The following is a 16,459-nucleotide window of genomic DNA, read 5'->3' on the forward strand; positions in this document are numbered from 1 at the left end:
TATGTGCAAACTTGACCAAGCCTTCCACGTTTTTTTTTTGTCAAGAGGGGAAACCCGCAGCCGCTACAACCAGCCTCTGCCCTTCGGGTGAGCACTGAGTAAACCCCCCTGTGCCCCCTGTGTAATAGCCTGCAAACCATACAGGGAAGGTAAACCGCACTAGACAAGCCCTGTGCGACAGGTTCAACGCAGAAGGCATTGAGGGGAAATCGATCCCAGATCATCCGTATGGATGACCGCCCTCCAAACCAATTGGGCAATCCCGAAGGGTTGTCTGCCACGTTTTTCATCACCACAATTAATCTTGATTTCTTTTCGAATCTAGTAATAGAATATTTTGTGTTACTAAAATGATTAAATTAGCGTATGCCTTGGCAAGGAGGGACCCACATAAAGCATAGAGCATTGGCAGTATAAAAAAATTTATACTATAAGATCATCTACAAAGTTGCATATAAAGCAATGTGAAAAATGACAAAGCGTAGATCATCTACGTACTAACAAATGTGGTAGCAAGTGTATTTTTCTTCATTTTTGGTATTCTCATTGCGATACTGCAATTTCTTTGAGTACAATGTCACTAAAAATAATAACAAAACAAAAGAAAATTGTTCACTTTTTCACACATGGAAGAATAATGGGCATAGAGTAAAACCAACTTTGATGATCTTTATTTGATACTGTTTACTAATCGAACAAGTGAAGAATGTCGACTTTAATCAAGTAAGAAATTTTCACTAACATATACCCCTCCATACACAGCATTAACTAAATCTTGTCAAACCAACAAAAGTTTTAAGTACGAACAAAGGTTTACCTATGATGAACCAATACAATATTCTAAAATAACACCATATAATTGTTCTAGGATTGAAAATTTACCATATATTGCTCTCTCTAAGTACTCTGAATCCCAAGCTTCACGACACATCAGACATTGAGAAAAAGAGAAGAAGAAACTTTAGATGTATATATATTACTTAATTTATTTCCTAAAGATGTAAAACATAAAATTATAGAAAAGAGTAAAGGAGTGTACTTCAATCGAGATCCAAAGAAAAATTAGGTTTAATAAACTGAAGAAGAATACACCATCTTTTCGGCGATGAAGGACACATGACATACACACTACCTTCTCCGGACCCCATTTGTGAAAATACACTACACTAGATATATAGTTGTTGGTATCTTGAAGAGTTTGTGGGGGAATAGGGTTTTAAAAGAAAGAATCAATTCTAATTGATTTTAAAGTTGATTTTAATGTCCAAAATATTATGTAAGATCCCAAATATACAATATTTATCCAATATGAAAGAATTATCTAGTTATGAGGGGGTATAAAACTCGGACAAGGGTGATTTTACAGTCAAGCAAGGATATGCTCTCTTGTGCTCCAACAAAGAACTGATTGATAACTGGCCATGGAAGCTAATCTGGAAGACAAAGTTACCTCCCAAAGTGATCTGTTTTTGCTGGCTAGCTTTGTATGAAGATTTTCTTACCCAAGACAATCTAAGTAAGAGATGCATCCCGACTGTAAATAGATGCTACATGTGCAGAATGAACCTCGAGAGTGTGAGACATTTGTTTTTGCATTACAATTTTTGGGATAGCCTGGGTCATGCCTAGCTCCATCAAAGATGCCTCTGAAAGTTGGTGCTCTTGGAAAGTTGGAAAACCCATCAAAAAGACATGGTTAATGGTGTACCGGCCTCAATCTTTTGGTGTATATGGAATGAACGAAACCGTAGGTGTTTTGATGGGATCTCAACTTCAAATCATACTCTCTAAATGTTTAATGGATTTATTTAGCTGGCTTAACCAATCTCCTGTATCTAGGTGTGAACAACTTTTGGAAGGTGTATGCTCTCTAGTTATAAATTAATCTTTGTATCTGAGCAGTCACCTTTTTCACTCTTGTAAATTTTTGTGATGCCTTTAATGAAAACTTATTTCTTCATAAAAATAAAAAAAACTCGGTCAATGTTTCAAGATTATTTTAGTGGTACTGCCCCTTTGTAAAATTAGATACTCCCCAGTAACAAAGGTCTCCTTAGGCTTATGTAAGAATTTCCCTATCGGTAGTATGAGAAGGAACAATACAATTGACTCTCTCTTTCATTCTTCCATTCAAGTGAGGAAAAAGACCTTTCAAATCTCCTTAGACATGATTATCCATAATAAGCAAGCCAAGATAAACACATAATTTTCACAAATATAATAAGCAAAAGCCAAGATAAAAGCATCCAAGTCGCCTCAAGACTGAAACAAGTAATCATTCGACCAAGTCAAAGTCCTTAATATATACTAAGAATCAATGTCAGACTAAACCAAACAAGAACCAGGCACTTAAAAATGCCAACCAAGTGTGCAGGTAGTCAAGCTACTACAGATACAGGAGTAGTTCTGCGACTCTGATTTCCAGTTCGGCAATGGCTTTGGAGTTTCAGCAGAGAGAATGACAATAAAATATAATTATATATGTGTACATGTGTGTGTGTGTGCTGTGTGTAGAAGAAAAAAAGAAACATGTAATGTGGCAACTGTTTGACCAATAAATAAGAAATAAAAGAAGATGAAATCCTTGAATTATGAAACCAGAAAAATATTTATTGTGACAAGTACCTATGTTAAACATTATAAAGATCTTGAAGCATGCTGCGATTTTGCAATTTCTCTCAATATAGCACCCACAATTGCAGCCTGCTCAAGACATTCTGCCTTGTGTAATGCATCTAAAAGAATAACACAAGTTTTTGTATATATATTACATCCTCTTAATCGTGTTTCTTCAAATAGCTCATATGCCTCCATCGCCCTGTTTGCGATGCTTAGCCCCTCTATCATAGTGTTGTAACAAGCAGAATCTGGTATACCTCCTTTGCCCTTGAATTTCTGGAAGAGTTTATCAGCCTCTGATACATTTCCCGCCTTCGCAAGTCCAGAGATCATGGTTGTATAGGTGATCATATTGGGCTTTAACCCTTCTTTCTGCATCTCTTGCCAAAATACAAATGCTTTATTGAATTTTCTTACTCTACAGAGACCATTAATGATGATGCTATAAGTAAAAGTATTTGGAGTGCACTTTAACTCCTTCATCGACTTGAAGCAGACAAGGGCTTCATCTATTTCCTCAGCCTTCACTAATGCATCAAGCAAACAATTCCATGTGTATACATTTGGTGACAAGCCTTTTTGCATCAATTCTTCCATAATTAGATATGCTTCGTCTATTCTACCCACTTTACCGAATCCGTCTACTAGACTACTATATATAACCACATTTAATGGAATACCTTTAGATTTTGCTTCTTCAAAAAGCATGTAAGCTTCGTCAAGTCTGTCAATCTTGGCAAGCCCATCAATGACAGAACCATATGTTACTACAGTCGGGTCAAGACCTTTTACTTTCATCTCTTCAAGCAGCTGATAAGCTTTATTCACTTTACCTGATTTGCAAAATCCATCTATAACAGTATTATAAGCAAAAGTATCCAGCACGTACCCCTGTTCCTTCATTGCATAGAAAAGCTCATATGTCTCACGAGCACAGCCGGATTTTATGAGGCCATGGATTAGTATAGAATAGCTCCGTACATCTGGAGTGAATCCCCAAGTCTTGATTTCCTCGAAAATAGACCGACCTTTCTCTGTTTCACCTGCTTTGAAAACACAATCCATATAAGTGTTAAGGAGGGTAAGGTCAGGAGAAGTTCCTCGGCGAACCATCTCCTTGTAAATTTTGTGGCCGTCTTCCTTTCTTCCACACTTGAAAAAGTTCCTAATGAGAGATGTATAGACAATGGCATTAGGAGTAAGATCAAAATCCAACATTTGTTCATAGAGTCTGTATGCATCATTGACTCTCCCTTGCCTACCCAGGCCATCTATCAGAGAACAAAATGTGAATTCATTCGGTGTACAAACTTTATGATCCATAGCTTCGAAGATAGAACAAGCTTCATCAAGTTGTTGAGCCTTACATAGACGATCGATCATTATATTCACAGTCAATACATTAGGAAACAAGCCAACTGCCTTCATGGTGTCACGAATTTCTAACGCACCATCAAGCTTCCCTGCCCTGCAGAGCATGTCTATGAGAATATTATAGGTCGAAAGATTAGGTGCAGCATCTTTCCTCATTTCCTGAAATATCCTTAATGCCTCGTCAACTCTTTGTTTCTTCCCAAGGCAAGTAAGAAGACTATTGTATGCAATCACACTTGGTATGGATCCTTTTTGTCTTTGTCTCTCGAGCAAATTATATGCTTCATCAAATTTTCCGGCAGATCCATAACCCATGATCATGGTGTTATAAGCATATGCACATGGAACGGTCCTGTTGAATTCCAACTGCTCAAACAAGTCTACAGCTTCATTCAATCTATTAGCTTTGCAAAGAACCCCAATCATACTGGTATATGTCACGTCGTCAGGCAAAATACCATGCGCCTTCAACTCATGAAACAATTTCCAGGCCATATCAACTTTGCCAGCCTTACCAAAACAGTCGATGCAAACATTATAGAGGACAATGTCTGCATCAAAAGCATTGCTTTTCATCTCATCCAATAAGGAGAGAGCAGCATCAACTCGGCCCTCCCTGGCAAAAGCTCGAATTACTGTCGTGAATAAATGTACATTTACTTCATATCCTAATTCCTGCATCTGATGAAAGAGGGTGAGCATGAGATCAGGTTCTTGAACAGCAGAGAGCGCACCTATTAGAGTTGTATATGCAGAAAATGCAGGTCTAATCTTAAACTTTCTCATGGTTTGAATTATATCAAAAGCTTCTTTCAGTTTTCGCTTCTTTACACAGCCTGCAACCAACTCAATCGATACAGTGTTAGATGGGCCAAATCCAGCGAGACTAATTTCTTCCAGAATTTGTTCCAGATATTCAAAATTTCTACTCCTGGCCATTACCATGAGAAGTGAATTATATGCTTCTGGACAATGTGCTTGGAGAGTTTTCTTCTCAGCCCATCGGAAGTAGTTTAATGCAACATTGACATCGTCTAGCCGCCTTAATACTCCAGTGACCAACTCAGTGATAGGATTTGCATCACATTTAGATAAAGCAATCTCCACGGAAGGTCCCCAAGGACCACTCTGCAAGATCTTGCAAACATTATCCACTGCTTGCCTTACACCCTCCAATTTGCTTGAAAAGGCCTCGCTCCACCCATGCACGTTATCTACTCCATTTTGCACATTCTCCGATCTGTTTGGAAATTCAGGGTTCCTCTCTGGAATGAAGGAACTGACAGGTCTATCCAAGTTGGAATATCCATTATTGAAAACGGAGAACCTCTTGCAATTAGCAAATACAGAGGTGCTTTTTAAATCGTACTGAGATCGCAATCCTAAAGCAGAATATAAAAAGAGTAAGCAACTATGATATAGTGCTGCAATCAAAGAAAAGAAGGCTACAAAGAAATAAATACTCCCGGCTGTCATTTGTTTCTTTTTTTCCAAGTTCTTTAAGTGAATAAAAAGTATCATTAAATCATAATCAATAACCATCATGTAGGTAAGTTCTTTAAGTAAATTTGAACAAAAAAGTAATCTTTAAAGCTAATCAATAACATCATGCAGATACTTAAACAACAACAGCAATAATTACGCTCAATCCTTATCTAGTTGAGGTTGGCTATATGAATCCTTATATGCATTCTGTTCAACTGGATGTAATAAGTTGTCTTTGGTAATTTTTACATGAATGGAGTCTATAAGAAGATCAGCAGAACTGCCAGCAATCAGTACTGCTCCGACTTATGTGCTAAAAACTGCTTACGATAGATTAATCCCAACTAATGCATCATGTAGGTACTTGAAGATCAAAATTTTATAGCTGAGATACACACAAGGTTTTACAGCAACAAAGAAAATGTTTCACAATCAATGGAAGGTAATAAGCAACACTGGACAAGAAATGCTTCTAATCTTTCCAGTTTTCCAAGGAACAGCAGTCAAAAAATTAGGTTACATCTGACTTATAACAAAAAATGTAATTGGGTTACCTTTGTTAATCAATTGCAACCTCATCCTAGTGTGTTGCAGCTGAGGCTATGTCATTATTCTCTCAACCTGCCAAATAGACAAATCGAAAAGTCTTGACCTAAAATTATCTCAACCTGAAACAAAAACAAATAAAACATATAAAACTAGGTATTAGACAACAAACAGATTGCAAATAAAATCTATTTTTTGTAGGTAATTAATCAAACTATCCTTCAACAGTCCCGCAGAAGTGTTTTAACATAGATTACAACTAAAGTTTTGACACAAAAGACCAATTCTTTATGTTCTGGGCTACATTGTTGTCAAAAGTGAAAGCTCCAAAAAGAGCTCCAGGTCGATTGGGGCTTTAAGCACAACAAGCAATTAAAGTGCGGACTTTAGTAAAAAAGGTGCAACTAAGGAAAAAAATAAAAATACATATTTCATTTAAGAAGAAGGAAACAAACGCATTCCTAATTTTTCTTCAACAACTAATGCACTTATTTGCCAAAAATATTTGTTGTTTAGTACCACTAGATTCAAGACAGAACTCATGGGCAATGAGGCACACCCCATAGTGCATTGCCTACACTGAAGCGCAGCTTAAGCGAGGCAAAGCGCCCTCCCTGAGCTTTTCTGAGCTTCAGGGCTTAAGCGCGCCTTAAATGAGCCTTTGACAACACTGCTGGGCTATCAAAGTTCCAAACTTTCCTGGCTCCAATGGAGAATCTACCGCAAAACAAGAACTGAATTAAAACTAAATATTTGAAACAAAGAGATTAATCTATTATATACCTGGCTTCCAAGTAAGAAGCTTTGAAAATTCTAGAGTACAAAGAAAAACAAGAATCGGGTTGCAACTAAATTTACAAAAGACTAATTTATTAGGTGTATGGCTATAAAAAAAAAGATGGTTTTTCCTGGGTCAAATAGAGAATCAGATAAAAACAAAGGAAAAATAAAAAGCAAGAATTGGAGAAGAAAGACTCAAACTTGTTACATATTATACCTCTGATTGATAGCTCAAATAGTTGCTGGTTAGGAGCCAAAAATGAAAAACCACAAAGATTTGGATTTTGGGGTGAAGAACTTTAACACCCCAAGAACTAAATGGACCATGAGGTTATATCAGAAAGGGGTTTTAGCAATGTTAGGGTTTATGCTCTAAGGAGCTAAATGAATAGAGTTACCAGGTGAGGAGTTTTTCACTTCAATAATCTGGTCAAAATCTAGTTGAGAGTGATTAGTGTAAAAACATAAACTGGAGTCCGATGTAAGATCTTGGTTTTTACCAACTATTGGTACTAAATCAAGTGTTTTATGTTGTGTTCAATCTAATTTTTAGGGGTGGCGAAGTGAAGTCCATAATGTATATTCCATTTACCATAAAAAATGACATGGTCAATACATCACATTTTGTTGTTATGTGTATTATATATACTTATTAGTTAAATTTTTTAGAGTATGATAATTTTTTAATAAACTTTTTAAATTTTGTTGAGGGTTTATCAGAAACAGTATTTTACTTTCACAAGGTAGGTTTAAGGACTGCGTATAACTACCTTTTTAGATCCCACTTGAGGGATTACACTTAATATGTTATTGTTGTTGTAAACTTTTAAAATTTTAATTTACGATATTTAACATGTTTTAAAGTATAAAATCTACAAATTCTTCTCTAGTTAATTGTGAATAACTTAAGATACTTCTTTGTTAACTTTGTCATGCATACCAATTTTGAGTTGCTCAATTAAATTTAAATTTAGTGTGCTTGTTTAGGATGGTATTTAATGAATCGTTTCATCTAGATAATTAAATTGGCAGTACAAAATTAAATACAAAATCTATAATGGAAGAGAAATTTAAAGTAAGATTAATATAAATAAATGAATATAGTAAATATTGAATGGTGAAAAATTCTATCGAGCACACACTTTTTGGTAAGAGAAAATATTACATAATTTAATGTCTCACTAATTGTAGCAAGCTAAAGCAATCAATATGTAATTGGCTATTTGAAGGTCAAATAAAGAAATAAAAATGGTTATAAGGCCATTATTTGTATAAGGATCACCAATTTTTATATAAATTTAAAAGTATTTCAAATATATTATATTTTTGAAAAAAAAAAATAACTGACTTATTTCGGCGTGATTGAGATAAAGCTGCAATTGCCTATAAAATAGAATTTATATAAATCCTTCTAACCAAGAGGCAACTCTAATGATATCAACAGAATTTATAAGAAAAAATTAATGGGATGAGGTATCTCACTAACGAAAATAATAATAAATGCAACATCAAATATTCAAGTAATTTAATAAATTTTTTTTAGTCAAACTACAAATTAAGCAGGATGTTGTAGCAACACTTTTATATTCAATACATTAAAATTTTGCAGACAAATCTAATCTATTTTAAGAAAAAGAGCTTAAAGACATCATCAAACCTAACTTGTCCTAAGTATACCTGGCTCTGATACCATTTATAAGGATAAAAAATTAAACTTTTCAAAATATAATTGAAAAAAATACTCCCCTCTTTTTAATTTGTTTGTCTTAGTTGATTTGACACAAAGTTTAATAAAGGGAAGAAGAGTTTTATAACTTATGGTCTTAAATATACCATAATATTTGTGAGGCTATAAAACTTTTAAAACTTGTGGTCTTAGGTATCTCCAACCCTTCACTCCAAATTTTTACTCCAAAATGGAGTAAACTAACTCCAACTTTTACTCCATTTTTTACTCCAAAACGAATATTCCTTTTTAATTTTCACTTTTCACTTTTCAATTTTAGCAACATCTTGTATCTTATATTTGCACCTTTTATTTTTGGATTGTTATATTTTTTTTATACAATTATAACTTATAATAAAATTTAACTTATAATTTTACATAAAAATAATATATGCTCGAAAATTAATTTATCAAAATTATACTCCAAAATTAAGATGTAAAATTAATATTATAAAGATATTACATAAACATAATTAGGTATATATAATATGATAAATTAAAAGGATTAAATAATAAATAATAATAATAATAATAATAATAATAATAATAATAATAATAAAATAATAGGGAATAGTGATGGAGTGGATGAAAATGGAGGCAAATTCGCAACTGGTTTGGAGCAAAATTTCTCCATTTTTTTACTCCAAAATGGAGTTTGGAGGTAATAATGGAGGTGGGTTGGAGATGGCCTTAAATAAACAGTAGCATTTGTATGGCTATAAAAGCTTTCCATAAGAAAATATAGTAACGTGTCAATCTTTTTGAATCAGATTAATAAGAAAATAGTTTCAATCTTCATTTTTCTAAAGAAACTATTGAGGCTTAGTTTCAAATATTTAGTCTTTCAAAAATTGGCTTTCTGATTACAACTTAAGAATCTTAGACATTGCTTTACAAATATTTACTAGTGCTTACTTAATATGTAATGACCCAACCGATCATTTTGACTTTTAGAACCATGTTCCCTAAAATAAAATTTTTCGTATGTGCTTTTAATAATTTATGACTTGCGGGGATGGTTGGTTCGGGATTTGGAAGTGTTTGGGTTGAAATCAGAACACTTGGTTCCTTAAATTGGCTTTAAAAAGGCCAAGTTTGACTTCGGTCAACATTTTGAGAAAATGACCCCGAAATAAAATTTTGACGATTCCAACAGCTCCATATGGTGATTTTGGACTAAGGAGCGTGTTCAAAATTTTATTTGGAAGTCCGTAGTTAAATTAGGCTTGAAATGGCTAAAATAAGAATTTAAGTTTGGAAGTTTGACCGGAGAGTTGACTTTTTGATATCGGAGTTGAAATCCAGTTATGAAAATTTTCACAACTCCGTTATGTCATTTATGACTTGTGTGCAAAATTTAAGGTCAATCGGACTTGATTTGATAGGTTTCGACATCGAATGTAGAAGTTGGAAATTCTAAGTTTCATTAAGCTTGAATTAGAACATGATTCGTCATTTTAGCGTCGTTTTATGTGATTTTAGGTTTCAAATAAGTTCGTATGATATTTTAGGACTTATTGGTATATTTGGTTGAGGTCCCGAGGGCCTCGGGTGAGTTTCGGATGACTAATGGATCAAAAATTGGACTTAAAAAGCTGTTGCAATTTTTCTCTTCTGCTGAATATTCTGTGCTGTGATCGAGCCCAGATATCGAGCCCAAGGTCGACAGCCAGGGTCGAAGCCAAGAATGAGGCTCAGGATCGAGCCCGGGTCGACAGCCATGATCGAAGGCTCAGGCTCGATGCCATGATCGAAGGCCCAGGCTTGATGCCAGGATCGAGGCCATGATCGAAGGACCAGGCTAGATACCATTATCGAGGCCATGACCGAGGTCCAGGCTCGAGCCTGTGATCGAAGCCACGATCGAGGCCCAGTTCCGAAGGCTGCATGGGCAGATTTATAAAAGAGGGCATTCGTCCCATTTGCCATTTTTAACAAATTGGAGCTTGAGCAGAGGCGATTTTGGATAGATTTTTAAGGAAAGATATTGGGGTAAGTGATTCTAATTCGGATTTGGTCTATATACACAAATATATCATTGTTTTCACCATTTAATTAGTGTTTTAAGATTGAAATTTGGGAAAATTTTGAAATCTCATAGAAACGAATTTTCGAGGTTTCAGTATCGATTCTGAGTAGGATTTGAGTGAAACTAGTATGGTTGGACTCGTAATTGAATGGGTTGTTGGATTTTGTAACTTTCGCCGGATTCCAAGACGTGGGCCCCACAGATGAATTTTTAATTAATTTCGGGATTTTTATTGAAAATGTAGTATTTTCTTATAGAATTGATTCCTATAAATTTCAATGATTGTATCGAATTATTTTGGCTAGATTCGAGCTAGACAGAGTTGGATAATCGAGGAAAGGGTCTACTACTAGATTATATTGGAGCAAGACGATGTAAGTCTCTTATCTAATCTTGTGAGGAGAAAATTACCCCATAGGTAATTAAAGCAATAATTGGTTCTAATTGTGGGGTCTACGTACGCACGAGGTGACGAGAGTCCGTGCGTAGCTACTATAAATGCTAAAGTCCGGGTAGTTTAGGACTCAAAGCATGAATTACTTGTGTAAATTATTTTCCTTGATTTATTAATATAAATTGTTATATATGAATATATTGTATTAGATAAAAATATTAAAGGATGAAAATCTCATATGCTTAATTTTCTGTGTAAATTAATTAATTGTTAAAAAGAATTTGTTCATCCTCCCAAATTTATCTTATAATGAATATACTCTCTTTCCGGAGGTACATAAGAAAATGTACTCTTTTCTTGTGGAGCGGACCGAACGCCTCGGCATGATAGATGCATCTATAGATCGTGTCGCACGTCCCTTGGCAATGTACACGACACTCTGGATCGGGCCGTACGACCTCGGCAGAAATCATGCTTAATAATAATAATAATTACACGATACTTGGACAGTTTATTGCTGCTTGTAAAGCTATTTGATAAATTAAGAATTTATTGGAATTGAAGGATTTAATTAATAGATTGGAAATTGTTGCATTTGGAAGGATTTTTATTATTTATGCTAATGAAATAAAATTATTGTTAACTCTGTGAATTATGTTGATTTAAATAATTATAATTTAATCTATTTATTATTGTTGACCCTTAGTGAGTGTTAAAGTCGGCCATCTCGTCTCTACCACTTCGAGATTAGGCTTGATACTTACTAGGTACACGTTGTTTACGTACTCATGCTACACTTGCTGTACTTTTTGTGCAGGATCTGAGGCAGGTACTAGTGGAGGAACTATCATCTCACATCCTCTTATCCAGGGGCGTAGTGGTGAGCTGCCTTTCTGAGCCGTCCTGCAGCTACCGGTGCCTCTTCTTGTATTTTTTTTTTAATTCTGTCTATTTTCATTTCAGACAGTATTTGGAGTTTTGTATAATCTACTAGATGTTCATACACTTGTGACACCAGGTCTTGGCATACACATTGGTAGAATTTGGTGTCTTATTATTTTTCTTGGATTTAAATTTTATCGATATATGTTTAATTGATTAGTTGGCTTGTCTAGCTATAGTGTTGGGCGCCATCACGACCTATAGGTGAGTTTGGGTCGTGACAACATGGTATCAGAGCACTAGGTTCACGTAGGTCTCACAAGTTATGAGCAAACCTAATAGAGTCTTGCAGATCAGTACGGAGACGTATGTACTTATCTTCGAGAGGCTATAGGGTGTTAGGAAACTACCTTTCTTCATATTCCATTATGGAATTGATGTAGTACTAAATATCCTTCTCTTATTCTCTCACAGATGGTGAGAACACACTCTAATGAGGTTCCAGACCAAGGAATAGCTACTCCCCCAGTTTCTAGAGGTCGAGGCAGAGGCCGAGGGAGGGCTACAGCCCGTGGTAGAGAGCGAGTACGTCCCATGACTGTTCCAGTTAAGGAGCCAGTGGGTCCAGCAGAGAACCCCATTGTTGAGGAACATGGTGAGGTACATATGACAGAGCCAGCTCCTGTGGATTTCACATCTGCACCGGGATTTCAGGATGTCATGGGTCGTATGCTGCGGTTCATGGACAATATGACTCAGGCCGGTTTATTTCCGGCAGACCCAGCCACATTTCAGGTGGGCGGGGGAGCACAGACCCCTACCGCACAGGCTCACGGACATGCAACTGCTGTATATCAGACCCAAAGTGCACTACCCATGGGTGGAGCCCAGCCAGTGGCAGCAGCTACACCTAAGCCCAGGCCAGCTACAACCGCTGACCCTCAAAAACTATTAGACAGATAGACTAGACTACATCCTCCTGTCTTTGGGGGTAAGCGACATGAGGATCCCCAGGATTTCATTGATCGGTGCAAGGATAAACTGTACAACATGAGGATATTGAAGTCTCAAGAATTAGACTTTGCTACTTTTCAGCTAAAGGGCACAGCCCGTAGATAGTGGCAGTCTTATGTTCTTGGCAGACCAGCAGATTCTCCTCCCATAACTTGGGACAGGTTCACCCGTATTTTCCTGGACAAGTATATTCCACCCTCTCAGAGGGAAGAGTTGCGATTTCAGTTTGAGCAACTCCAGTAGGGTCAAATGTCAGTGACCGATTATGAGGCAAGGTTCTCTGAGTTATCTCGCCATGCACTTATGATACTCCCTACTGAGGCGGAGAGAGTGCAGAGTTTTATTGCGGGTTTACATACTGGCATTCAGGCCACTATGGCTCGAGAGGTTGAGATGGGTACTTCTTATGAGCTAGTAGTGGAGATAGCCCGCATGATTGAGGGTGTACGTCAGTGGAGCCGAGAGAAGATTACTAGAGATAAGCGTTTTAGGCATTCTGGAGAGTTTAAAGGTGCTCCGTCTGGGGGCAAAGGTCAGTTTGTGAGAGGGCAGTCCAGCAGGCCCCCCATATCTAGCACTACCGCCTCCTCGAGGTGCTCCAGTGCGACCCTATCGCAGTGCTATACCAGAGAGTTCTTATCGCCCACCAGCTATTCAGGGTCCTCCCAGTGGGTATTCAGTTCCCCAGGGCCAGACTCTTAGTCAGCAGCCCATCTCACCAAAGAGTTGTTACGAGTGCGGGGATCCCAGTCACATACAGAGATTTTGCCCCATGCTTCGGGGTAAATTAGTGCAACAGGGTCAACAACCTATGATTACTATACCAGTTACTCCACCAGTAGTCCGACCACTTAGAGATGGAGGACAGGTGGGTCGGGGCCGTCCTAGAGGTGGAGGTCAGCCAGGTGGAGGCCAGCCAATTGGCGCTCCAGCTCGATTCTATGATTTTCCGGCCAGACCAGATGCAGAGGCCTCAGATGCCGTGATTATAGGTATTATTTCTGTTTGCAGAAAAGATGCCTCAGTATTATTTGATCCAGGATCTATGTATTCATATTTGTCATCTTTATATGCTCCATTCCTAGGTGTTTCTCGTGAGTCCTTGAGTACTCCTATTTATGTGTCTACTCTTGTGGGCGATTCTGTTATTGTGAACCGGATCTACCAGTCCTGTATTATTACATTCTGTGGTTACGAAACTAGAGCAAATCTTCTACTGCTTGAGATGACTGACTTTAAAATTATTTTGGGCATGGACTGGTTATCTCCATATCATGTTATTCTAGACTGTCATGCCAAGACTGTTACCTTGGCTATTCCAGCATTGCCTAGGCTGAAGTTGAAGGGTTCGTCTGTTAGTGCATTTAATCGGGGTATTTCTTTTATGAAGGCTCAACACATGGTTGAGAAAAGTTGCTTGGCTTATCTAGCGTATGTTCGTGATACTACTGCAGAGACTCCGGCTATTGATTCAGTGCATGTAGTTCGAGAGTTCTCCGATGTATTTTCTTCAGATCTTCCAAGTATGTCACCTGATCGTGATATTGATTTCTGTATTGACTTGGCTCCAGATACTCAGCTTATATATATTCCACCGTATCGCATGGCTCCGAAAGAATTGAAAGAACAGCTTGAGGAGTTACTAGCCAAAGGGTTCGTCAGACCGAGCGTATCTCCTTGGGGTGCACCGGTATTATCTGTGAAAAAGATGGATGGAACAATGCGGATGTGTATTGATCATCGCCAATTGAACAAAGTCACTATTAATAACATGTACCTATTGCTACGCATTAATGATATATTTGACCAGTTGCAAGGTGCTAGGGTGTTCTCTAAGATCGATTTGAGGTCGGGGTACCATCAGTTGAAGATTTGGGATTCGGATGTTCCGAAGACTGCTTTTCGGACTAGTCATTATGAGTTTCTGGTGATGTCCTTCGGTTTAACTAACGCTCCGGCAGCGTTTATGGATTTGGTGAACAGGGTATTCAGCCCATATATTGATTCGTTTGTCATTGTCTTCATATATGACATCTTGATCTACTCGCACAGTAAGGAGGAGCATGAGCAACATATGAGAGTAGTGCTTCAGACATTGCGGGAACAAAAGCTATATGCTAAGTTCTCCAAATATGAGTTCTGGCTAGAGTCTGTAGCATTTTTGGGACATATTGTATCGGGCGAAGGTATTGGAGTTGATCCCAAAAAGATTGAGGCAGTTCAGAATTGGCATCATCCCACTTCGGCGACTGAGATCAGGAGTTTTTTGGGTTTAACAGGTTATTATTGTCGGTTCGTGGAGGATTTTTCATCTATTGCAGTACCTTTGACCAAATTAACCCAGAAGGGTGCTCCGTGCCGATGGTCCGATAATTGTGAGGCGAGCTTTCAGAAGCTCAAGACAACATTGACTACAACACCAGTGTTAGTAAGAAAATGTCCTCTTTTCTTGTGGAGCGGGCCGAATGCCTCGGCAGAATAGATGCATCTATGGATCGTGCCGCATGCCCCTTGGCTTTGTACACGACACTCTGGATCGGGCCGTACGACCTCGGCATAAATAGTGCTTAATAATAATAATAATTACACTATACTTGGACAGTTTATTGCTAATTGTAAAGCTATTTGATAAATTGGAAATTTATTGGAATTGAAGGATTTAATTAATAGATTGGAAATTGTTGCATTTGGAAGGATTTTTATTATTTCTGCTAACGGAATAAAATTATTGTTAACTCTTTGAATTATGCTTATTTAAATAAATATAATTTAATCTATTTATTATTGTTGACCCTTAGTAAGTGTCAAAGTCGGCCATCTCGTCTTTACCACTTCGAGATTAGGCTTGATACTTACTAGGTACACGTTCTTTACGTACTCATGCTACACTTGCTATACTTTTTGTGCAGGATCTGAGACAGATACTAGTGGAGGACATATCATCGCACATCTTCGTTATCTAGGGGCGTAGTGGTGAGCTGCCTTTCTGAGCCGTCCTGCAGCTACCAGTGCCTCTTCTTGTATTTTTCTTTAGTTCTGTCTATTTTCATTTCAGACAGTATTTGGAGTTTTGTATAATCTACTAGATGTTCATACACGTGTGACACCAGGTCTTGGCATACATATTGGTAGAATTTGGTGTATTATTATTTTTTTTGGATTTAAATTTTATCGATATATGTTTAATTTAATAGTTGGCTTGCCTAACTATAGTGTTGGGCGCCATCACGACCTATAAGTGAGTTTGGGTCGTGACATAATAAGTGTTTGACTCTTGTGAAAGATGCAGTCTTGATTTATTGATAATGACTAAGAGCATGTTTGGCCAAGGTTCTAGAAGGTAAAAAATACCTTTTCCCCAAAAAAATGTACTTATTTAAAAAATTAAGCTGTTTGGCCCAGATGGAGAAGTACTTTTGGCGAGCAACAGAAGCAGTTTTTCTGCTTTTAGGAAGAAGCAGAAAATTGTAGCTTCTTCTAAGAATCAGAAGCAGAAAATTAATTTATTCAAGACAAAATTATCATCGCCATAAATTTATATTTCCAAATTATGCCTTACTAATTTAAGACTTTTCTTTTCTTTTTTCTTTTTAGTTTCCACCGTGTAACG

At 37.1% G+C, this 16,459-nt stretch overlaps 1 protein-coding gene across 1 annotated transcript; it reads right to left on the bottom strand.

The window, feature by feature from the left end:
- Positions 1-2,569: 2,569 nt before the first annotated feature.
- Positions 2,570-7,348, bottom strand: LOC107806548 (uncharacterized). The gene is made up of 3 exons (XM_016630719.2): positions 7,022-7,348; positions 6,033-6,146; positions 2,570-5,375 (listed from the first exon to the last, which is right to left on the bottom strand). The coding sequence occupies exons 2-3, from the start codon at positions 6,055-6,057 to the stop codon at positions 2,638-2,640; spliced, it is 2,763 nt and encodes a 920-aa protein (XP_016486205.2). The 5' UTR covers positions 6,058-6,146; positions 7,022-7,348; the 3' UTR covers positions 2,570-2,637.
- Positions 7,349-16,459: the final 9,111 nt, after the last annotated feature.

This window comes from Nicotiana tabacum, chromosome 14, assembly GCF_000715075.1.
Source record: "Nicotiana tabacum cultivar K326 chromosome 14, ASM71507v2, whole genome shotgun sequence".
Lineage (NCBI taxonomy): Eukaryota > Viridiplantae > Streptophyta > Magnoliopsida > Solanales > Solanaceae > Nicotiana > Nicotiana tabacum.